The sequence below is a fragment of the Anomaloglossus baeobatrachus genome, chromosome 4 (assembly GCF_048569485.1).
Source record: "Anomaloglossus baeobatrachus isolate aAnoBae1 chromosome 4, aAnoBae1.hap1, whole genome shotgun sequence".
Lineage (NCBI taxonomy): Eukaryota > Metazoa > Chordata > Amphibia > Anura > Aromobatidae > Anomaloglossus > Anomaloglossus baeobatrachus.
The window spans coordinates 311,299,034-311,321,006 of NC_134356.1; the positions used below are offsets into that span (position 1 = coordinate 311,299,034).

At 49.8% G+C, this 21,973-nt stretch overlaps 1 protein-coding gene across 1 annotated transcript in view; it reads left to right on the forward strand.

The window, feature by feature from the left end:
• The window catches only part of LOC142302391 (uncharacterized), a 138,894-nt gene that overhangs the window by 5,544 nt on the left and 111,377 nt on the right, over positions 1 to 21,973 (forward strand). Inside the window, exon 2 of the mRNA XM_075343446.1 lies at positions 1,032 to 1,298. Within this exon, the coding sequence (XP_075199561.1) occupies positions 1,032 to 1,298 (267 nt within the window). The remainder of the gene's footprint in view (positions 1 to 1,031; positions 1,299 to 21,973) is intronic.

Here is a 21,973-nt window from a genome sequence, read left to right on the forward strand (position 1 = left end):
ATCCAGTTGCTATACTCTACCTTTATATAGATATGGCTGGCTTCCTGGCCACAGGACTAGACACAAGTGTATGGGCCTCAGAGGCTAGGGAGGTTTTCTCGGAGGGAACATTTACACAGAAGAAATATACGCCATCTTTAAATGGTGCCTTCAGGGAGCTGACTAAGGTGTATAAAAATAGAATTACTTCATGGTGGGAGATTCAATCTCTTGAAAGTTATCTAAAAGAAAAAATCGTACCTCGCAACCTCAGAATATCTCTAACCCCCAATTTTCGTTATAAAAATTCAGAACTGACTACTAAGTGGCAAAAGGAAGTAACTGAATGCTCTCTAAAATTGATGTTATTGTTACTGGATGAGGAAAAAAAAAACTTAGCTATTCTAGATACCCAATTAAAAGAACAAACGGAGATTACTAGAAAATTTGTAAATGAGAGTGAATTTGTGGCTAAAGAGACGGCTTTACAAAACACTATTGAGAAGCATCAATACCATCTAAAAGAAAAAAAGCATAAATTTTATGTGAGAGATAAACAAGACTTCCGTGATAACAAAGCATACTTTTTCCCAATAAATAGGTTTAATAAATTGAGTGATACAGAAGGGACTTCTACAGATACTGAAGCCTCAGATACAGAGGGTGGTAGCCGTAACCGTAAAAACAAAAATAGAGGTAGAGGGAGATACCAGAATAGAGGTGGCTACAACTCAGGACATTTTTTAGATCAGGGCCACTACTTGCGGAGCAAAAAGACCCCTCCGAACCTGACCCTTCAAACAGATCAAATCAGATAATTAATTTATCTAATAAAGCTTTGTCCGCCCCAGCAATGGCGGTCCTTAGCAAAGGACTTTCGTTCGTACCTACTACAGACTTTAATTTGTTTGAGGCGGTCAAAGATTTGAACCTATTTATTAGAAAGTTAAAATGGAAAAAACATTTTTCACTTGAAAATAAAAAAACTTCTAGAGAAATGGGGATACCTGAGGACATGCTTGAGGATGTGAGATTTTTATTTAATCTGGCAGATTTGGACCCAATTTCTGAAGGAAAAGGTCCGTTTACTGACCTTAAACTAAAAAGCAAAAAGATGCCACCTATCACCAATGATGTTAATTCTATTGACATTTTTTGTAACCTAGTAACTAGGGACCTTGAATCCCTTGTGAGTAAGCATAGTAAGAAGTTTAATCTTACTAAACCTGAAATGGACTCCCTGATTGAACTGGAAAGAGATGACGACATTGTCATCAAGGAATCCGACAAAGGGGGAAACGTCGTGCTAATGGATGCATGTAAGTACAAGACCTTATGCTTAGACATCCTAAAGGATACAGACAACTATGAAAAACTAAATGGCAACCCCACCCGTAGTTATATACATCAATTACGAGAGATTCTTGATAGGGCACTGGAAAGTAATCTCATAGATAAGTCTGAATTTGAGTTTCTGCTACCAACCTCTCCAATTATTCCAACTTTTTATTGTCTCCCAAAAATTCACAAGGGGCTTGATCCCCAACGTGGGAGACCAATCGTTTCTGGAATTGGAAGTATCACCCAGAATGTGGGTATCTATGTTGATAAGGTGTTGACAGACTATAAGACAGGGCCAGTGTATATGGTGATGGGTCCTTTCTTTTCCATCCATTTGGGTCCAGTTGTCTTCTTCTTGTCCCTGGCCAGATCCTCCCTCTATTTTTACAAAATTTTCCCTCCGTTCCCCCCCCTTCCTCCCCCTTTTTTCCCCTCCTTTTCCTCTGTACCATAACTTATGAATTGTGTTTGAAACTGTCCTTTTTACCATAATTGCTCAGCTATGTCTAACCTGGATTGACTGCTCTTGGGACAGCTATGTCCCAGAGCAGGATTATCTGGAATGCTTGCTATGTCAACATTCCCTTTGATGGTGACCGCAGGCTGTCACGCCTGCTGCACCGTAAGATGCAGCGGCCGTTTCCTGCGCATGCGCAGAGTGTCCTGCGTTCCAGGACTCCGTCCTGGTTTGCGTGCGTCTCAACACGGAGTGACCCGCAGGAAGTGGGCGGGCACCCGCGAGGTGGACGTGACGTCACACGCCTGATTCAGAGCGGCAATGCTCTGTTATTTAAACATAATGCCGGTGCTCGGCATGATGGCGCAGTACCATTAAATGTCATGTGTCGGGACCTTGGTGAGTACACAATTTGTATCTGGTTTTCACGAAATGAGGCTGTTTGATATATATGAGGCCGGTTGTTTTATTTTAGAGACTCATGCTATGTTTTTTGGACTCATATAGTGGCTGATGTGCCGGTCCTATGAAGGACATATAATGTGGCATCGGATTTGTGTCTGAACCCTGCGGCGGATATGCCGGTTTCATTGAAAGACACCATATTCCTTCTCTAAATCTCCTGATGATCAAATGAAACGCGTTGAGAGAGAGAAAAAGTTTCCTTGATATGCTATCGGAGTTGTTTCTGAGTGGATCCGTGGAACACCTGTTGAAACCATAGGATCTCAGTGAATTGTGGCAACTCCGCTTGCCTGCAGTTGTTTCGGCTGAGGAACATTCACCCTTAATGAACTGAAGACGGGTGAGATCGTTTCCTTTTATTCCCTATCACACAATATTTGATGAGGGTCACTCTACTGCCGATTACCTATTGTCGTCTGTGAAAGAATATTCCTAATGATAATGATATAGGATATCACAGCTGGTGACAATTTTTAGGCGCATGTGCGCTATATATGTTTGTTTGGTCTCCTTACAATTTTAAATTATCATAATAAAAGGTATATTTTAGGTGTTATTTTTCCATTGGTGGGTTACCCAGTTTTTTTCAATGTACACAAAGGAAATAAACATTTGCATAACAAAATGTGTAATTTCAATATTTTTCTGGATCGGTTTCTAGGGTGTGAACACTTTCAGCCATAACGGTAAATGCACTTTAGATCTGGTTATGGCAGGGCATTTAGCTAAGTAAATGTGTAACGATTTTGCATCATGTACTTCTCCTTAGACACAGCACTATACCTGGCAGGGAAAATATTGATTAATAATTAATGACATTACTGATTTGTACTATACTCAACTATCTACGCAGGGGTGCCTTTCCCAGCATTGTATTGACTAACCTCTTAGAAAGATTCACTCCATTGCATGTTACAATTCATTATACATACCTTTTAGATATTGTAAATCAATAAAATGCTTGTTTAAACATGTACCGAAACCAAAAAGTGAATTAAAAGCATCTTGTATACTTTGTCTCATCACAGTAGAATGTTTAAAACTGACAGCAGAGTAATTTTGAGATGGGAGAGATATGGTCTTCCATTAATACAATCCAAGCTTAAAAAATGGTATGAAAATGTCCTATGTGGTTACGTAGGATAATTTATGGCAATGGTATGTGTTGCTGTAAATCAAGGAGACATTACAAATGTTTTACTTTTAAAAAGCTGAAAAAATGATAAATTTGGAAGAGATCTAATATAATTGGTGACAGATCCACTCAACTCTTGAGAATATTTTTTTTCCAACCGGTATGAAGAATCAATGATTGGCACCACCTGAAAAGATGTGGCACCGATGATACATATTTTAAGGTCACCGTACGCTTTTAAGCTGATCAATAAGTTTCTTCATATAACCTGAAAACACCATGGTAAATCTGTATATTGTCCACTGACGAGGGATTGAATAATTGTATGCTAATTGGAAGACATGGCAACAGACTTGAAATTCCTTTTTACTACCATCAGTACTATTGCTAAAGGCCACGTCTCACTAAGCAACATCGCTAGCAACATCGCTGCTGAGGCATGACTTTTGTGACGTAACAGCGATGTTGCTAGCGATGTTGCTGTATGTGACATCCAGCAACAACCTGGCCCCTGCTGTGAGGTTGCTGGTTGTTGCTGAATGTCCTGGACCATTTTTAAGTTGTTGCTCTCCCGCTGTGAAGCACACATCACTGTGTGTGACAGCGAGACAGCAACAACTGAATGTGCAGTGAGCAGGGAGCCGGCTTCTGCGGACGCTGGTAACCAATGTAAATATCGGGTAACCAAGAAGCCCTTTCCTTGGTTACCCGATATTTACCTTCGTTACCAGTGTCCGCCGCTCTCACGCTGTCAGTGCCGGCTCCCTGCACACATAGCCAGACTACACATCGGGTAATTAACCCGATGTGTACTCTGGCTAGGAGTGCAGGGAGCCAGCACTAAGCAGTGTGCGCTGGTAACCAAGGTAAATATCGGGTTGGTTACCCGATATTTACCTTAGTTACCAAGCGCAGCATCGCTTCCACGCATCCCTGCTGGCTGGGGGCTGGTCACTGGTTGCTGGTGAAATCTGCCTGTGTGACAGCTCACCAGCAACCCGTGTAGTGACGCTCCAGCGATCCCTGCCAGGTCAGGTTGCTGGTGGGATCGCTGAAGCGTTGCTAGTGTGACGGTACCTTAAGAAGCAGCTAACAGGATTATGTAGCCATAAAAAAAAAAGAGTCCTCATTTTATGTATTTTCTCTCTATTGGCTAACATTGTACAAAGCTAGTTTTTCCTTTAGCAGAATGTTGTGCATCAATTGTTTGCAAGAGGAAAATGTTCCTAAATAAGTATACACCATTGGCCCTGGATTAATTGTTGGTCACCATAAATAGGATGTACATGTCTATGTGACTGTTTTTAAATTAGGCTTAGTTGGCTATATGGAAGTAAGGTATGTAAATTCCTTCTGTGTTTGGCAGTGCTTCAGAGAAGGATGCCTTTGTTCCTTTAATTCCTGTTTATACTACCTTTAGAAATTATTCATACAACATTAGAACAACATCAGTATTTTAGAGTAGATTACACAATAATAGGCAATAAAAATACAAAAAATGTATAAAACAATAATAATTAACTTTTGGGTAAAACTATGAATGGGCAATAACAATTATAAAATAGCCTTGTCTCAACCCCAATTAATTTTTTTTGCTAGTTAATGTATGCATTAGAGCAGAGGTCCCAACCTGTGGCTCGAAAGCCACATGTGGCTCAAGGGTCCGTGATGTTTGGTTTGTGGTTGTCTGCCAGCTTGGTTCATTAGTCTAGCAAACAGCTATAAAGAACAGGTCTCCAGATGGGGACTTTTAGCCCTCACAGAAGAGCAGATCCGAATATGGGTATAATAGTAGCAACACCTGGATTTTGGTATATTGTCTTAGTGTGACTTCTAGGGAAAATCTTTGGCTGTTATTATTTCTTTAATGGGGGATCTAGGTGTCACTACTGTGCGGGGGTCGAGAGCTGCATGTGACTCGTGACCCTCTCTCAGAGCTGAATATGGCTCTCAAGGTCAGAAAGGTTGGGGAGCACTATATTAGAGCATGTATGTTTTGATGTGGTTGTGGTTGCTGTATGAAACTTAATTACCGTATTTTTCAGATTATAAGATGCACTTTTCCTCCCAAAAATTTGGGAGGAAAATGAGGGGTGCATCTTATAATGCGCATGTAGCTTACAAGGAGTTGGAAAATGGGCGCTGTGCTGGCCGCGATGGTCGCTGTGCTGGCTGCGTTGGGGGCTGTGCCGGCTGCGTTTGGGGCTGTGCTGGCTGCATTTGTGGCTGAGCTGGCTGTGGTGGGGGCTGTGTGGATCAGGGCAGCACGGTGGGTGAGATGCTCTGTTGGTAGTGCAGGCTTCAAATAATGGTGCCAGGAGTCAGCACATGCGCAGATGGAGCTCTTGGCTCAAGATCTCATCTGCGCACGCGCTGCCTCCAGCCCATTGATTTCCCAACAGCAGACTTAAAGAAAATGGTGTCCGGAGGTGGCGTGTGCGCAGATGACATCTCGGCTTGTCATTGAGCCGAGTACAATCTGCGTACACACCTACTCTGGGCACCATTTCTTTGAAGTATGCACCGCTGACAGAGCATCTGTGACACCCGCCACACCGCCTTGCTCCACACAGCCGGCACAGCTTCTGCAGACAGCACAGCCCCCACCGCAGTGCCTGCAGCATTGACCTACACCATCACCGCCACTGCCTCCTGTGACCCCTCTCCACCGCCACTGCCACCCTCCAGTACCTTTTTTATCTCTAAATTTGGGGTGCGTCTTATAATCTGCTGTGTCTTATAAAATTAAAAATACAGTATATACTTGACAGCATCCTCCTTATGGTGTGAATTTTCTTATGTGTCAATCTGGTCAACGGTGTCATTTATACGGTACCTACTTTCTAACAGTTTAATTACACAATGAATACCTATAAATGGCCAGGTAAACTAAAAAACAATGGATAAAGTGAATAATAAGGCATTAAATGTTGATAGTGGATTTTATTAAAGAAGACATCTGTGTAATCACAAATATTGACGTTTTGGTCTCTATGACTTTCATCAGAAATGCACTTGTCGCGGGCGGAGGAGGGGACACTGCGCTCTCCCACTGCTCGGGTCCGGCCGCGGCTGCTGTGGCTGCTGCTGCTCAGTGGTGGCTCAAGCAGTGGGCCGGATCCCGGGGACTCGAGCGGCGCTCCTCGCCCGTGAGTGAAAAGGGTGGGGATTTGATTGTGGGGATTTGGTTATTGTCCGTGACGCCACCCACGGTTGTGGTGATATTGGTGACACCACCGCTGCTCTGGACGGGGATCCCGGGAGCGGTGACAGGGAGCAGCTTTGTTGTTAGTTCTCCCCTCCGTGGGTAGGGGGTTGGTTGTCCCGGGGCCCGGTGATGGGGTAGGGATGGATGACAGGTGGGTTACAGGGCATGGTGAGGTGCAATGTCGCGGGGGCAGCGCTGTGCCGCACGGCACGGTGGTACTCACTCAGCCAATGATGAGGACACAGTTCTCGGTAAAACACACGGCTGGATGGACGGGTCCCACAGACGGCTGCAGTGTTGTTTCTCCTGGCAGGTTGATGGTGACTGCCTTTCCCTGCACCTATGTACGGTAAACAGTTTCAATGGGTTCCCACCGGTAACCCGTTCCCCAGCTTGGATATGGGCTGGAGGAGCCCCTTTTGCCCGCAGGCTCTGGCCCTGGGAACGGTAGCCTTGGCGGTGGCTGTGTTTCCCTCTCACGGTTGGACTGTTGCCTTCTGTCGGGACTTGGCTGCTGGGAAACGCAGGAGGTTCCCTTCGCTGACGGATTTGGCAAATTCACGGCGACTCCTAGCCTTGCCGGGGTCCGTAAGCCCCTGCCAGATGGTGCTGACTTCTCTTTGTGTACTGGTTCGGTACCGCCGGGCCACCGCCCGTCCATGGTCCTTACGGTAAACTCCGATAGGCCACTCCTGAAGACGGTCACCACCGTCTGCCAACCTTGCTGATCCGTCCGGGCCACACACCCGGACCAACTTCAGTCTGCTCTACTACCACTTTCCTTCCTCTCACTTTCACTTCCCTCACTCAACTCAACTCTTTTCCCGCCTCCAGGACTGTGAACTCCTTGGTGGGTGGGGCCAACCGCCTGGCCCTCCCCCTGGTGTGAACATCAGCCCCAGGAGGAAGGCAACAAGGGTTTTGTGTCTGACTTTGGTGTGCCTGACCGGGAGTGTGGGGTGTGTGGGTGTTTTGCTCTGTGGCCCCTGGCTTGTCCAGGGTGCCACATTCCCCCTTAGTAAAATGCAGACCGTCCGCGGGCTGCCCGTCCATCACCGGTTTTATTTTCACAACTGAAAAGATAAACGGTAAAACAGTGATTACAAGTAAAATACCATCTTCCCACATTGGGAGGTACTCTTACTTTAACGTTACTTAACGGTTACGACTTCCGCTCTCTCCCACCCAAGCAACCTGGCCCTGATGCTGCCCCTAAGCAAACAGGCAGCACCCCTTGACCCCAGTTCAGCACAAGTTGCCCGAGCGGGTTCTGTCCTTTTCAGGGGACCCGCGTCCATGGGGAACCCCTGAAACCCCCAGAGGATCGCCACCGGTTCCGGTGGTGGCTGGGCCCCAGCCTGCTCCACTGCGGGCCCTTCCTCCAATCTGCCTCTCCGAAGGCGGTAACGGTATAGCCACAAACATCATTTTTTATTTACAAGCCACAAGTTCGTGGTTGCCCTGCTAGTTCTCGGGCCTGTTCGTAGTAGTTTCTACGCATAATTTGAAAAGGGGGTCCCAACGGGGACCAGTTGCCGGCCACGACCGGTTCTAATCAAGTTTGTCAATCAGGTAAATCTTCGGTTAATCATTTACTTATCATTCTTTTAAACGGTACTTATTAACACACACACAATTTTTCCCCTTTAAAGAACAGTTTCCCTGTACCTAAGTGGGGGTCTACCTAGGTTGGGCCGAGTGGACCTCCGGGGTCCGGTGTCAGTGGGGACAGGCAGTGGGGCAGAGGGAACAATCAGTTCCTCTTCCCTGCTATCGTGTGGGGCAGGCGGAGGCATAGGGGAGCTGGGTACAGGTTCATCCCTGGGCACTGGCTCATGGTTGACCACTTCCATTACTTCCTCATCCACGGGTTGTGGAAATAGTATCACTGGAAGAATCACCGCGCCATTCTGTGTAGGCCAGTCTGCTGGAAAGTCACCCATCACGGTGTGGATTACCTCTTTTGCCTTCTCCGCCGGTCTAGGAACCAGAGCTTCAGCTGCTGCCCTCAATGCTGGTGGGCACCTCTTTAGATGGTCCCGGGAAACCGTGGCCAAAGTGCCCTCTTGGTCATGACTGATCTGGTAGGCCTTCCCATCTTCCCATCCTGTGGGCTGTATGACATATGGGGTCTGCTCCCATTGATCATCCAGCTTGTGCGTCCTCCTCTTTCGCTTCAGCACTACATCTCCAGGCTGGAAAGGACCAGCAGACGCCTTCTGGTTAAAGCGCTGCTCCTGTTGTTCCCGACTCTGACTCAAGTTCTTCTCAACATACTCCTGAATTTGTCGATACTGCACCCTCCGCCGAGTGTCCCATTCAGCTGTCGAAGGGAGTGCTTCTGGGGCTTCCAGTCCCATGTCCAGATCCACCGGTAGCCGGCCGGGGCGTGCCCTCATCAGGTATGCTGGGGTGCATTTCGTCGAGCTGGAAGGGATATTGTTGTACATATCGACCAAGTCAGGTAGCTTCTCCGGCCACAGGTTCCGCTCTTCTAGCAGCAACGTCTTGAGGAGGCCCAGGACCAGGTGGTTCATCTTTTCACACATGCCGTTGGTTTGGGCATGGCAAGGCGTGGTCCGGATTTTCTTGCAGCCGTACAACTGACAAAATTCATGGAATACCTCCGCTTCAAAGGCCAGACCTTGGTCAGTAAGCACCTTCTCAGGGTATCCATGTGGTCAGCAGAAATAGGCCTGGAACGCTCTAGCGGCGGTACAGCCAGTTAGGTCTTTGACTGGGACAACCACCATGAACCTTGAATAGTGATCTACAATGGTTAGAGCGTAGGTGTACCCACTTCGGCTGGGGGTGAGCTTTACATGGTCCAGGGCAACCAGCTCCAGCGGTTGATGTGTAACGATCGGGTGTAGGGGCGCCTTCTGGCTGGCCTCATCCTTCCTTCTCAGCATGCAAGGGCCACACTCTCGGCACCAGGCCTCTACAGATTGCCGCATTCCACTCCAATAGAACCGCTCTCTCAACAGCATCTCTAGCTTCTTCCATCCGAAGTGTCCAGCACCATCATGGTATGCTTGCAGGACGGTGGGCACGTTAGCTTGGGGAATCACCAACTGGCGGATCTTCTCATGGGTCTTCGGGTTAATCAGCTCACGGTACAACTTCCCCTGGTGCAGATACAGCCGGGTCCGTTCCCGCCACAGGCGTTGGGCTTCATCTGGGGCGGCAGGGTCTATCCCAGCAGCGCCCTGTTCCACCAAGATCTTGACTAAGCGGACAGCGGGTGCCTGGTCCTGAGCTTCTTGCCACTCCTGGCTGGGCAGCGGGTCCAGGTTTACCCGTTGTTGATAAACATGCACCTTCTCAGTCGGTGGCTGATGAAATGTGGACAGCTCAATCTCTTCGAGGTCGTCATCCTCAGGCCCTTCTTCCGACAAGTGGGGCATCTGAGAGAGTGCATCGGCATTAACGTTGACACGGCCAACCCTGTACTTGATGGTGAAATCGTAGTTGGCTAGCCTAGCCACCCACCGCTGTTCCAACGCGCCCAGCTTAGCGGTGTCCAGGTGGGTCAGTGGGTTATTATCCGTGAAAGCGGTGAACTTAGCCGCTGCCAGGTAATGGCGGAACCGCTCGGTGATAGCCCACACCAGTGCCAGGAGTTCAAGCTTGAAAGCGCTGTAGTTCTCGGGGTTCCTCTCAGTCGGTCGAAGCCTTCGGCTAGCATAAGCAATCACTTTCTCTTTTCCGTCTTGGAGCTGGGATATGACTGCACCTAAGCCTACATTGCTGGCATCGGTGTAAAGGATGAAGGGGTGGTTGTAGTCAGAGTAGGCTAGGATTTCTTCACCGGTCAGGGCCGCTCTCAGCTGACGGAAGGACTCCTCATGCCTTTCTTCCCACACCAATGGGGCTCCTAGGGGTCTACCACCTTTGGTCTGTCCCATGAGGAGGTCTTGCATGGGGGCAGCCATCTTCGTGTACCCCTTGATGAAGCAACGGTAATACCCCACCAGGCCCAGGAACTGCCTCACCTCCTTCACCATGGTCGGCCTCGGCCAGTCCTGAATGGCGGTGATTTTATCAGGGTCAGGGGCGACACCCTCTGCACCGACCACATGCCCTAGGTACTGCACTTTGGGTTTCAGCAGATGACATTTTGAGGGCTTCAACTTCATCCCATATTTGGCAAGGGACACGAACACCTCGGCTAGGTGCTCCAGGTGGGCTTCATATGTCTGGGAGTACACAATCACATCATCCAGGTACAGCAGGACGGTCTCAAAGTTTAGATGCCCCAGACAGCATTCCATCAGCCGTTGGAAGGTTCCAGGGGCATTGCACAGCCCGAACGGCATGCTATTAAACTCGCAGAGTCCCATAGGGGTAGCAAATGCAGTCTTCTCTCGGTCTTCTGGTGCCACAGCCACCTGCCAGTACCCACTGGTGAGGTCAAGGGTGGAAAAGTAATTAGCGGTTCTCAGCGCAGCCAGAGATTCCTTAATGCGGGGCAGAAGGTAAGCGTCCTTATGTGTTATCTGGTTAATTTTTCGGTAATCCACACACATCCGCATGGTGCCATCCTTCTTCCTAACCAGTACCAACGGGGCGGCCCAGGGACTACAGCTGTCCCTAATAACCCCTGCCTCCTTCATGTTCCTCAACATGTCCTTTGCACATTGGTAGTGTGCAGGGGGAATAGGCCTGTACCTCTCTTTGATAGGGGGATGCTCACCGGTGGGGATATGGTGTTGGACCCCTTTAATCTGCCCAAAGTCTAGGGGATATTTGCTGAAAACCCGCTCATACTCCCGTACCACCCGGTATACCCCTTCTTTGTGATGTGTAGGGGTATCGTCAGTACCTACGTGTAGTTGTCGACACCACTCGTCTAACTCCCCTTGGGATGGGTGAGTGCTGGCAGTAGGTGGTGAGGTTGGGGGAATGGCCTCGTGGATGGTGTGAGGATCCAAGGTGAACAACTTGGCAAGAGTAGCGTACCGGGGAAGCCTGACTTCTTCCTCCCTGCAGTTCAGCACCCTCATGGGCACTCTCCCCTTCTTTACATCCACCACCCCTCGGGCGGCCATTACTGTGGGCCAGTGTTCAGAGGGCATGGGCTCTATCATGGCGGGGTAGTCACGCCCCTGGGGCCCTACCGCTGCCCTACACCAAATCATCATCTCGCTCCTGGGAGGCACAATCAAAGGGGCAACATCCATCACTCTCACCCCACCAATCTCTCCTCCTGTCGAGTTCACATGTTGGCGGTACATCAAGGCTCGGATCTCACTTTGCACAGCTCTCTGTCGGCTCCCCGCCGCCATGGCGGCCAGCTGCTGCAGTAGGGTCAGCACGTCACTCATACAGTGCTCCATCACGTTGGTCCCTAGCACTACCTTCTGGTTATGATCACTGGGTTCATTCATTATCACAATCATACCCTGGTGTTGCAGATCAGCTCGCCCCACAGTCATGGCCACTTGTTTGTATCCCACTTGGGTCAATGGGAGTCCATCAGCAGCAATCAGTGTTATACTGGCATCTGGGGGAGCCAGCTCGTCTTTTCCCCAATACCGTTGATACAGTGTGTATGGTATGGTGGTTACCTGTGATCCAGTGTCCAGGAGAGCCATCACCGGTATGCCGTCCACAGCCACGGGGATGATGGGCCGGGCCCCGATGTACCGGTCCCGCCAGTCTGGGGGGCCATGGGGTTCTACTCCTGAGGATTGGCCCGTGGCCCCAGGGGTTGCTCGTTTAACGGACACCGTCGGGAGTAGTGGCCGGGTTTGCTGCACCTGTAACAGATTGGGGGTCCGTTCCCTGAGTCATTGGCCCTTCTCCGCTGCATCCAGGGGACATCCTCAGGGCTGTCGGCGAGCTGCATCTTCACCGGGGCCTGGGATCTGGTCGGAGGCTGGAGTGCGGCAAGGATCTTAGCGAGGTCCCCATCCATGCGGCGAACTTGAGCAGCGAGCTCTTCCATCGCTCCGCTTGGAGCTGCAGGCACTGGAGGTACTGATGGGGTAGGGGCCACCACGACGGGAGCAGTCTCGACCGGCCACGGGGCTGGCTCAGGAGCTTCAAATGCGGGGGGTTGCAGAGCTTTGATGGCCCGTTCCTTTAATACGGCAAAGTCCACATTAGGGTGTTCTAGGGCCCACAGCCGAAGCTGTTTGCGGTCCTCTGAGGACCTCATCCCCTGCACAAACTGCTCACTTAACATTTTGTTACTGTCCACACTGTTGATGGTGTCCACCCGCTTCAGTGTGCGGAGTGCGGTTTGCAGGCGCAGGGCATAGTCCTGAATGCTATCTGCGGGCCGTTGCCGGCATTGATAGAACTGCATCCGCAACTCGGCCTCGGTACGGGTCTCAAATGCAATCTGCAGCTTTTCAAATATGGTGGCTACAGAGGACCGGTCCCCCTCGGCCCAGGTCTCCACCTCTTGCTCAGCCGCGCCGGTTAGCTGCCCCAGCACTAGCGCTGCACGTTGCTTATCAGTCAGGGGGTACAGTTCTAGTAGCGGACTAAGTTTTTTTCGGAAAACCTGCAAGGCATCATGTTTCCCATCGTATTGCGGTAGCCAGGCAGCTCCGGGCACATAGGGCAAAGAGAACGGCATCACCTGAGCGAGAGCTGGGGCCGCGGTGCCCCCCGCCAGCACGGCCGGGACCTGGGCAGGCCCATTCCCATCTACAGGTGCTCCCGCGGCTGCGTCCGCCGCTCTTCCAGCGGCTCCGTCGGGCGCAGACATCTTGTTTCCATCCCCCTTAGTCTCTTTCCGGCTCCTCCTCTACAGGGGCGGGGCTTTGGCCTTAGCGCCTCCACTACTCGAGGAGACACTCGAGCGGGATTTCTTCACGCCCAAGATGGCGGCTTCACAAATTTTTCGGCCGGACACCTCCGGCGGTCACACAAGGCGCACTTCCACCAGTTGGTAGAACGGTAGGATCCTGTTCGTGACGCCAAGTTGTCGCGGGCGGAGGAGGGGACGCTGCGCTCTCCCACTGCTCGGGTCCGGCCGCGGCTGCTGCGGCTGCTGCTGCTCGGTGGTGGCTCAAGCGGTGGGCCGGATCCCGGGGACTTGAGCGGCGCTCCTCGCCCGTGAGTGAAAAGGGTGGGGATTTGATTGTGGGGATTTGGTTATTGTCTGTGACCCCACCCATGGTTGTGGTGATATTGGTGACACCACCGCTGCTCTGGACGGGGATCCCGGGAGCGGTGACAGGGAGCAGCTTTGTTGTTAGTTCTCCCCTCCGTGGGTAGGGGGTTGGTTGTCCCGGGGCCCGGTGATGGGGTAGGGATGGATGACAAGCGGGTTACAGGGCCTGGTGAGGTGCAGGGTCACGGGGGCAGCGCTGTGCCGCACGGCACGGTGGTACTCACTCAGCCAATGATGAGGACACAGTTCTCGGTAAAACACACGGCTGGATGGACGGGTCCCACAGACGGCTGCGGTGTTGTTTCTACCAGCAGGTTGATGGTGACTGCCTTTCCCTGCACCTATGTACGGTAAATGGTTCCAATGAGTTCCCACCGGTAACCCGCTCCCCAGCTTGGATATGGGCTGGAGGAGCCCCTTTTGCCCGCAGGCTCTGGCCCTGGGAACGGTAGCCTTGGCGGTGGCTGTGTTTCCCTCTCACGGTTGGACTGTTGCCTTCTGTCGGGACTTGGCTGCTGGGAAACCCAGGAGGTTCCCTTCGCTGACGGATTTGGCAAATTCACGGCGACTCCTAGCCTTGCCGGGGACCGTAAGCCCCTGCCAGATGGTGCTGACTTCTCTTTGTGTACCGGTCCGGTACCGCCGGGCCACCGCCCGTCCACGGTCCTTACGGTAAACTCCAATAGGCAACTCCTGCAGACGGTCACCACCGTCTGCCAACCTTGCTAATCCGTCCGGGCCACACACCCGGACCAACTTCAGTCTGCTCTACTACCACTTTCCTTCCTCTCACTTTCACTTTCCTCACTCAACTCAACTCTTTTCCCGCCTCCAGGACTGTGAACTCCTCGGTGGGTGGGGCCAACCGCCTGGCCCACCCCCTGGTGTGAACATCAGCCCCTGGAGGAAGGCAACAAGGGTTTTGTGTCTGACTTTGGTGTGCCTGACCGGGAGTGTGGGGTGTGTGGGTGTTGTTCTCTGTGGCCCCTGGCTTGTCCAGGGCGCCACACACTCAAAAAATACAAACAAAGAAAAAAATATAATATATCTAAACAAACACAAAAATAGAAATAAAAGAGATACTCTAGTGTCATGTAGATATAACCTCATTATATAATACGTGTGTGTAAAAATCAAATTCATTGGTACGGTAGTATCATACAAATATGGTCCAAATCCTAAGGTTTGGGTAAGCATGCTGATGACAACAATTCAATGTTTTACGTATAATAAACATAATATAAATCCCCATTTGAATAATTATTGGTTAGGAAAAGATTTTATCTGTATCCCGCATAAAATCTTTAAGGGGTTACCTGGCCATAACAACAATATAGCAAGGATTAAAATGTAACTTTTATGGTATGTGCGCACGTTGCTTTTTACCTGCTTTTTACCTGCTTTTTTGCTGCTTTTTCTTCTGCGCTGTTTAATGCCAAAATGGATGTGTTCTTCTATTCAAGCAAAGTCTATGGGAATTTGGGTTTCTTGTTCACACTATGTTGTTCAAAATGCTGCCTTTTTGTGGCAGAACTTTGGTCAAAAACTCAGCTTTGCAGTGCAAAACCCAAATGGCAAAAACAATTGACATGTTGCTTCTTTGAAAAGCTGAGTTTTTGACCAAAGTTCTGCCACAAAAAGGCAGCATTTTGAACAACATAGTGTGAACAAGAAACCCAAATTCCCATAGACTTTGCTTGAATAGAAGAACACATCCATTTTGGCATTAAACAGCGCAGAAGAAAAAGCAGCAAAAAAGCAGGTAAAAAGCAGGTAAAAAGCAACGTGCGCACATACCATAAAAGTTACATTTTAATCCTTGCTATATTGTTGTTATGGCGCACATACCCTTAATGTTCCCACTGGCCACTAGCACACACACAGAAATCGAGCTGTGTGTGAACACATATGCGACCAACGTGCTGTGTGTTGTATATTCCTGCCATTGCAGGTTGTACACATTAATCTCCCCTGATGAACTCTCTGGTAACGCGGAGAGGGAAACGCGTTGGGAGGGGGAGGGGTATATCTCCATTGGGGTAGCTTGACCTGACTTGGGTGCTGCCCTTGTAAGGGCGGAAGCATTTGGCATGGGCACGACAGGGGTAGGAATTATTGAAATTGCTGGTCCCTCCCCTTTTGTCTGATTTTGCCCTCTTCCGCCTGTGGTTCGTTCCGGTGATGTGTGATCTGCTCGGGAGAGACATATCGGGTGAGATCCATCCTTTTATTATCACTATTGTTTATGCACTGCACTTTATTATTCTATTAAGGTCTATTGTTTTTAGACAGAAAACATTAAAAGTTACATTTTAATCCTTGCTATATTGTTGTTCATATCAGGATTTGGGTTGCACCTTGTTGCCTCTAGGCAATTTTGCTTTTCTATTGTTACCTGACCATAGGCTCCCAGCTTGCGTCACACCATGTGACTGCAGACTTATGACTTTTCACACTGCGCTCTGTGAGGATTCTGCTGTGCCGGGAGCAGTTGGCTTGTAACTAGAGATGAGCGAACCGGTCGCAGTTCGGCTCGAGGTCGGTTCGCCGAACGGACGTCCCGTTCGAGTTCGGCTCGTCGAACGTTCGACGAACCGAACTCGAACTGCATAGGAAACAATGGCAGGCAATCACAAACACATGAAAACACCTAGAAAACACCCTCAAAGGTGTCCAAAAGGTGACAAACAACTCACAACACAACACAAACACATGGGAAAGTGACAAGGACATATACTCATGCGAAAACAAAAGAGCTGGACAAGGAAAAAGAGGAGGACACACAGATATATGAGTATATGCAAGGAAACATCGATGCCATTACTGTGCATCTTGAGCCCTGCTCATTTTAGGCTTCCAATCTGGATAAATTGCCTGAGATTGCCACGTACGCATTGGGGATCTTGTCATGTCCTGCAGCCAGCGTTCTCTCGGAACCTGTCTTCAGTGCTGCTGGGGGTCTGCTGGCAGATAAGCACACGCGTCTGTCCACTGACAATGTGGACATGGCTCTCAGAGGACTTTTCTTCCCCTGGGTCAGCCAGGGGAGGCGAAAGGCACGCGTATTTTTGAGAGTGCTTCATGCAAAGCATCTTTTTCATCTTGAAAATTGGGTCAACTGATGCCAGTCAAGTGGGGTGTGTGTGGCCCAATTAGTGGCAACGAGGGAGACTGTGGTTGGAGTCCCCTCGCTGTGTTTCTAAAAGAACCAAGATGAACAAGTCATGGCTCTCAGAGGACTTTTCTTCCCCTGGGTCAGCCAGGGGACGGGAAAGGCACGTGCATTTTTGAGAGTGCTTCATGCAAAGCATCTTTTTCTTTTTCAAAAGGGGGGTCAACTGATGCCAGTCAAGTGGGGTGTGTGTGGCCCAATTAGTGGCAACGAGGGAGACTGTGGTTGGAGTCCCCTCGCTGTGTTTCTAAAAGAACCAAGATGAACAAGTCATGGCTCTCAGAGGACTTTTCTTCCCCTGGGTCATCCAGGGGACGGGAAAGGCACGCGTATTTTTGAGAGTGCTTCATGCAAAGCATCTTTTTCTTTTTCAAAAGGGGGGTCAACTGATGCCAGTCAAGTGGGGTGTGTGTGGCCCAATTAGTGGCAACGAGGGAGACTGTGGTTGGAGTCCCCTCGCTGTGTTTCTAAAAGAACCAAGATGAACAAGTCATGGCTCTCAGAGGACTTTTCTTCCCCTGGGTCAGCCAGGGGACGGGAAAGGCACGTGCATTTTTGAGAGTGCTTCATGCAAAGCATCTTTTTCTTTTTCAAAAGGGGGGTCAACTGATGCCAGTCAAGTGGGGTGTGTGTGGCCCAATTAGTGGCAACGAGGGAGACTGTGGTTGGAGTCCCCTCGCTGTGTTTCTAAAAGAACCAAGATGAACAAGTCATGGCTCTCAGACGACTTGTCTTCCCCTGGGTCAGCCAGGGGACGGGAAAGGCAAGCGTATTTTTGAGAGTGCTTCATGCAAAGCATCTTTTTCTTTTTCAAAAGGGGGGTCAACTGATGCCAGTCAAGTGGGGTGTGTGTTGCCCAATTAGTGGCAACGAGGGAGACTGTGGTTGGAGTCCCCTCGCTGTGTTTTACATGATTTTCGAAGGGCATGACATGCCTAAGAGGTTGAGTTTCATCATCTGCAACTTGTTGGCAACAGAAAGGCTGCCTTTACACCCTTTTGAGACCAAGGATTTTTGAGACCTTATGCCCATTGCAGTGCCCCAAGAGCCGATGGCCAGTCGTCACTCCTTCTCCAAGAAAGGCGTGCCCGCGCTACCACAGTAGGTCGCACACAACCTCACCAATTCCTTGAGAAACTCTGTGTGTGACAGGGTGCATTTCAACACAGATACTTGGACCAGTAAGCATGGACAGGGGAGTTACATGTTGCTGACTGGGCACTGGGTAACTATGGTGAGAGATGGAGAAGGGTTTGCTGTACAAGTCTTGCCGTCCCCACGACTTGTGTGTCAATCCTTCCTCTGTATGTACAAGTTCCTCCACTGCTTCTGCCTCCTCAACCTCGTGTGGGTCCTCCACCTCGGCCCAAACCCTGTGTGGTCAGGCCACCCTTCCTTGTAACTGCGCCCAAGGAATCCCACACACCTCCTTACTATGCTGGCAGCAGAGCTCAAGGCCATGAGGCGGTCAAATGTTTACTTTGAAATGTAGGGGAAATGTGAGACACCGCTGAGGAATTGTGGACGGTTAGCTCTGGAGAGTGAGACCGAGTTTCATCAATGGTTGTCTACACTCAACCAGCAGTCAGGGGAGGTCGGGTGCGACAATGATGCAAACCAGTCTGCGACCCTTCTTCAGGGCAATGTGACACACGTGCCTTGTATGGCGAACGTGTTGAACCTGGTTGTCCAGCAATTTTTAAAACACTATCCCGGCCTACATGGCCTTCTGCAGAGGGCACGGTGTAACGCCTGCCTGGATCGACACACTCAGATGGGCTGTAAAGGATAGGCTAGAGGCAAGCCACTCACCAAGCTGGACACCCAGAACCTTGAAACCCTTTAACCCCTATACAGTGATTTGGAATTACACAGGGCCCAAGTTGATCAATACCTGTGGAAGGCTGCAGTTCCAGAGAATAGTAGTCATGCAGGGTCAAAAACATTAATTGAGGAAGAGGAACAGAATGGGATGGCCAGGACTTAATCAGAAAACAAGCAGAGGTGAAATGCGGATCGGCCAACGAGGTACATAAACAGCAAGCAGGAAACGTAGTCAGGTAACAAGCACACAAACTCATAAAACTGAACTGGGGGTAACAGTAACAAGAGGTTCATAGCTTTGTCTGGCAGTGGTCTGCAGACAGGAGGGGCCTAAAAAAGGGTGTGGTGTCTTCCCATTGGGACCAGAGTACAAATTGATTGAGTGGACTACGTTGGTGACTTAACAGCCGTGTGCGGCAATGATGCAAACCTGTCTGCGGCCCTTCGTCAGGGCAATGTGACACACGGGCCTTGTATGGCTCACGTGTTGAATCTGATTCTCCAGCAATTTTTAAAATACCATCCTGGCCTACATGGCCTTGTGCAGCGGGCACGCTGCTATGTGCTCACTTTCATCCTTCGCACCCAGCAGCTCAACAACTTTCATCGCTCCGGAAGTCTTAGGGTCTGGCAGTTAAACGCCGGAAATGCGATGTTCCGACACGCAGGAATTGGAATCTGCACATGTTGCAGCGTGTGTGGCAGCACCGCAGAGCCCTGCTGAAATACGGTATGACGTATACCCTGGGCTAACTTGATCCAGAGGTGGTGCAGATCACGCTGCTGGAGTGGTGTCAGATCAAGGACCTATGCACCCTTCTACACAGTTTACAAATGTCGACGAAGATGTTTAGCACTGGCAATGCCATTCTCAGCGTGACAATTCTGGTCATCTACATGATGGAGCACACTGTAAGCATTATTCGGAGTCAGGTATTGGTCCAAGAGGAAGGTGAGGAAGTACAGGAGGAGTCATATGCAGAAGGGATAATAAGATCTACAAGGTCCATACGGTAAGCGGCGCCTAGGCAGCAGTTATGGTGGGGGATAGGGATTAACAAGGGCGCATAGTATCAGCAAAAATTGTTGAGGAAGGTGCAGGAGCCATGAAGAAATGGAGGACGAACTTGCGATGGGCATGGAAGACTCAGCAGATGAGTGAGAGCTTGCTCACATTTTGGTTGTGCGAGGTTGGGGGGAGAGGGCAGAGGAAAGAGGCACAATTCTCACCTCTCTGCCACCAACACACCAAGGACTTGGTCCTCCTGGATGCACAAGACACATGAGCGTCTTCTTGCTGCACTACCTACAACATGACCCTCGGATTGTACGAATTCGAAGTAATGCTAACTACTGGGTTGCCACACTGTTAGATCCCCGGTACAAGACAAAATTTGGCGAAATAATTCCTGCCATAGAAAGGGACGCACGTGTACAGGAGTATCTTCAGAAGGTGGTACGCAATCTTCGATCTGCTTTTCCACTAAACACCAGTGCTGCACAGAGTGAATCTCAACGCTTTGTCATGGATAGGAGGAAATGGTCTTTTACTTGTCCACATCTGAGGGACCGAGGGCTGGCTGCTGTGCTGAGATGGCATTGAGTACGGTGTCCCCGCAGAGTTGCACTTTTGGTCATATACAAAATGAGTTGAAAAAGGACAGATGCTGGTGGAAAGGGGAACAGGTGTGTTGGAAAGGGGAAAAAAGTTTTGGTCCGTGGGTTTGGTGGTTAAGCAAAAGTAACATTTGATGAAGAAACACCATCTGTTATGGTGGGACTGGCAGATTTGGATAAGGTGGTATATACTATGTTACCGCTATATAACGAAAATTAATAAGAAAAGAAAGAGAAAGGTATATATCCCCATCAGCAGTCAGTGTCCACCGTGCTCCCAGATGGAAAAGGAGAGGTTGGCAACTGGAAGGTTCAGTGGAGGATACAGAGCTGTGTGGCTATGAAACTAATAGTAGCCTGAACCAAGTTAGACGCCACTCGGATCTTGAGACTGGGAGCCCTGTTAGCATCACAGGGTCCACACGCCCACCCAGCCCAGGAACTCCCTGTTAACATCACAGGGGCCATTCAGTACACTGACCGTGTGCATTGGGGCCACACCTGTGGACAGCAGGCGCATCAGCAGCAGCAGGCCTGTTAATGGCACTGGGCTGCACAAGCAGGACTTGTAGGACAGGAGCTGGTCTTAACCGTTCTGCGTTACCAACTGTGGTGGCGGCCTGCATCGACACCCTATCCCTGCCTACCTCTGGCCTAAAGCCGCAATGGGTTCAACACATGGAGGTGTGCTCTTTCGGAGCATAATAGAAGACTGCGCACCTCCTTGTTGTCTCCAGCCCCTTTTATAACCTGGGTCCGCCCCAAACCAGGGTGGACCACAATGCTCCTCCTGGAGACAAAAGCAGAGTGATACGTCATGAGTGGCATAACTAGCGTCCTATTTGGAACCGCAACTTCAATGATGACCTCATGGCTGTCATGACCCAAACACCTCACCAGTCATCGTCTGACCATCAATAATGAGGTGACAAGTCATAGGGGCGGGCCTCTGCAAGCCATTTGGGAGTGGCCTGGCCACATCATCAGGACACCTGATGCCCTGTGGTCTAAATGGGCCCCCCACATCAGGGGCAGGGCCAAAGAGTTCATTACCGGACCTAGTTTCTGAAGCAGTAAGTGCCTGACCATGGTCAGTTGCATGAAATACAGTCTCTGAAAAAAGACTATCAGCTTTAGCATGGTGTCTAGGCACAACACAGGACTTAGACCCGGCACGGAGTGCAAGTACCTGTGCAAAGAGGCTTTTCGCACTAAGTGTGGGAGCATGTGCTGTAGCCCGAAATGAAGACTTAGCCTCAGGAATGGCACAGTCAGGCTGAGCATACTCACTAGGCGAAACACTGGAGTTAGGCTGCGGCTGGGGTAAATCGGCACACGCATGCGCACTAGCTGCCTCTCCACACTTAGACGTGGAGGAGAAAGCAGCCAACTGGACAACCCGAGGCACAGGCCTAAATGGCAGCTGATGCCTGGGCGCAACTGAAACCGCAGCAGGCTGTTTGCGTTTAAGGCGTCACCGTTTTGTAACAACAAATACCATCCAAAAGAACAGGTGTACTTCTTCCCATGGATAATCTGATTTGATCCCTTTTTTCATGGACACGACCATCGCTAACAAATGAAGATGAGGCCAAAACAGCAGCTGCTTCAATGGATCTGAAGTGCTCCATAAAGTGGCCTCTCCT